General features: G+C 45.4%; 1 protein-coding gene across 1 annotated transcript; it reads right to left on the bottom strand.

The window, feature by feature from the left end:
- Positions 1-2680, bottom strand: LOC127696317 (PRAME family member 8-like). Its single transcript, XM_052198896.1, is given in 4 exon segments — positions 1-194; positions 197-558; positions 1354-1944; positions 2394-2680. Coding segments are annotated over 4 exon segments (1434 nt in total).
- Positions 2681-3176: the final 496 nt, after the last annotated feature.

The following is a 3176-nucleotide window of genomic DNA, read 5'->3' as shown; positions in this document are numbered from 1 at the left end:
TCAGTGCGAGCAAAAACAAAATCTCGCACCTTGGCCATAAACACAGTGCTCACCACATTTAGGACAATTATCTGTAGCAAAGGAGATGTTCTTGCGCTGCCTTATTGCCCTGAGAGTTTCCAGGAGCTGCAGACAAAGTTGGGAAAATCTTACTCTGGAGACATGAGCCAACCTATCATAGCACTCCAGAGGGGTTCCACATTCATCTTGCTCCAGTTGACTGTGTGCTCCAAAAGGTCCTTCAGGATGGGCATGGAGAAGCAATTGTTGTAGAAGTTGATCTTGGTGAGCTGAGAGCAATGTGTGAGGGCAGGTAGGAGGGCAATGAGCTGGGAGTCCTTCATCCTACATCCCTGAAAATCCATAGTTTCTAGAGTATCTGCCACTTTTTGGAGGAGACATTTCATAGGCATCAGATCCAAATCTGTTAGAACCACACCTCTCATTTCCAGGTGTTTTAGCTGAAAGACACTCTGGCAGTGGGAGAAGGAATCCAAGTCTGACTGTGAAAGTTGGTAGGGAGTGACAGAAAGGGAGCTCAGTGGCATCATCAGGTACCTAGAGATGAAGGGGACCAGAGGGTTAGTTCTGGCAAATGGTGATGGAGAGCATGGGGTGGGCTTTTCAATGTCTTAGAAGGGAACAGGGACCCCAAGCTGAGTGTGAGCAAATGATCACAGATATTATCTGAGATGCTTCCTTTTGGAATCAGCTTAGTGAAGTCAAACCCACACTTGATCTGCTGGCCATAGTCTCAAGCAGAAAACCATTATACCCTATAAAACCCAGGATACCAAGGAGGAAGTTTCATGCCAGGAGAGTCCTGACAGGATCTAAGGACATGAACTGTGGTCTCAGTCAATGCTGCATTGCACCCTGACCTCTCCACAGTCACTCATGCTATCATGCAGATGCCCACACTCCCTCTTGTCTCATGCACTCAGCCCTACTGAGGGTCAACCATTTCACTCACGGAGAAGTAGGGGGAGAGGGAAGGCTGTGCCCACAGATCTAAGCAGACAGCTCACCTTCTCACATTGCTGCTGAGTCCCTCAAGATCTAAGTACATTCAACTCTTCCTGTCCCCTTTTTGATGGATTGTTTGCCTATGATTCCAAGAAGAATTTCCAGCCCTCCTGACCATATGTGTCCTACTCCTTATGTCCCTTTTGTCCTCTGCTTCAGGAATGCTCATTTAAGACTTGGAATCACTACACATTACTTACATATTCTAAGGAGCCCCTAAATGTTTGTTCCCAGTGACTGACAGACAGGCACCCTGGACCACTAATCTTTAAAATGGAAGAGGAAAATTTGCTCTGCTAGCTGACCCAGTCCTCCATCCTTGCTCACCTGAGGACCTGATTCATGTGGTCTTTGAGGAAATGGACACCACTCATGGAGAGATGCTGGAGACAATTGAATTTGGAGAAGACAGATATGAACTCCTGGATATACTGCTCTTCTCTGTCTCCTGTCCTATTGGCAATCTTGAAGACGTTCTTGTAGAGGGGTGCCAGGAAGAGTTTGCAAAGATTTCTCATCTGCCCAAAGCAGGAAGCAAATTCGGCCAGCTTGTACAAATTCCACTGAGTGTTCAGTTCCAATTCCTCAATATGCTCTGGATGAAATATATTCAAGATCTTGCTGATAAAGTCCATGGGCATAGCCCAGATCTTCATCTTTGCACAACACAAATGTAGGGAGTCCTTTCTCTGCTGGGCCCACTTCAAGAAGGCTGCTTGTGCTTCATCAAGGCGTGGCCTGAGGCACAACTCAGCTACCACCTTCAGCTGCCTCCTCACTGCATATCTGGGAAGGACCTTCACTACTGGCTTCTCATCCAAGGGCTCTGAAGAACAGCTATCGTCCTCTGTACCAGCCCATATGTTCCAAAAGGCATGGTGCACATTCCTCAGGTCCAGAACCTGAAGTTTTCCCCTGCTGAGGGTGAACACATGTCAAGTATCAGCAGCCGCGATGACCCTCAGTAAGGTTTCACTAAGTGACTCTATAGTGAAATACCCCTCAGCCTGCCAAGCTGTATATTTTTTAAACAACAGTGCAATGTGCACACATGCATGCTGCACAATTTTCTCTGAGCTGCATGTGTGGCCCTGACCACTTTCCTTCCTCTAAGTTACTCATTATTTCTCCCTATTCCCGTTATTAATGGTTTTAGGAATGGCAGGGATAGATAGGCACATTCTACTGTGAGGCTGCTTGGATCAAAGCCCTAATCCACTGATAACTGTCCTTAGTCCAAGCACACAATAGCTATGAGGTTCCTGAATCACTGTCTGGTGATCCCATCAGAAGCCATTCGCAATGACCCCACAATCTCTACTGTGTACCCCACATGGTCTCTTATATAATACTTGACCTTTGCTCACCTGGGGTGAAACCCTTTAGTCAGTCGCATGTCTATTCCATCTAGCACAGCTTGCAACATTTCCAGTTTAGGCGTGTTCATCAATGCCCCCACAGGGAGACAGGGGAAAGGCCAGGCTGCCAACATTGCCTTTATGAGCTTGGTTTGTCTGCCACTGAAAGCCTCCTTGAACAGTGCTGGGAAGAGTACAGAGGGAAGATCCTCCAGAGAGGATATGGCCAAAGCCTCATCTCTCACCAGAGACTGAATTGCCAGCTTCTTGAGTGTGGCTGCGGTCTGAATACTCATCTTCTAAAGTCTCGAGTCAAAAGACTCCTGCCAAGAAGTCAGAAAGGAATACACGTTCAAGACAAACTTAATTCAACTTCCTCAACATTATATCAACCACTAAGCTTCTGAGCTAATGCTCTAACAGTAACAGAGAAATCAATTTGCCTGTTTAACCTAAACTGGTAGTGGAAAGAGAGGCTCCCACAATGATAATGTGGAAGTCTTTATATCAAGCAAATATTCACATAATTGTCAGATCAAAATATTTTATGTAGGACCCTTTCTCAAAAACAAAATAAAATATCTCAAACCTATGCAAACAAAAAGAAACCGAGGAAACAAACATACCAATGTAAATCCATGAGTTATGGATCAAGATTAATTCCCAGAAAACAGAATGACTTCAGTGCATTTCTACAAGATTGAATCTTACCTGTGTCTGGGAAGTAGAATATGTCCACAGAGCAAACTTGTGTGTAAAAGAGGCAATGGAAAAGCTAAGGCAAAACACATG

The sequence above is a fragment of the Apodemus sylvaticus genome, chromosome 11 (genome assembly GCF_947179515.1).
Source record: "Apodemus sylvaticus chromosome 11, mApoSyl1.1, whole genome shotgun sequence".
Classification (NCBI taxonomy): Eukaryota; Metazoa; Chordata; class Mammalia; order Rodentia; family Muridae; genus Apodemus; species Apodemus sylvaticus.
This window is presented reverse-complemented; position numbering and strand designations above follow the sequence as displayed.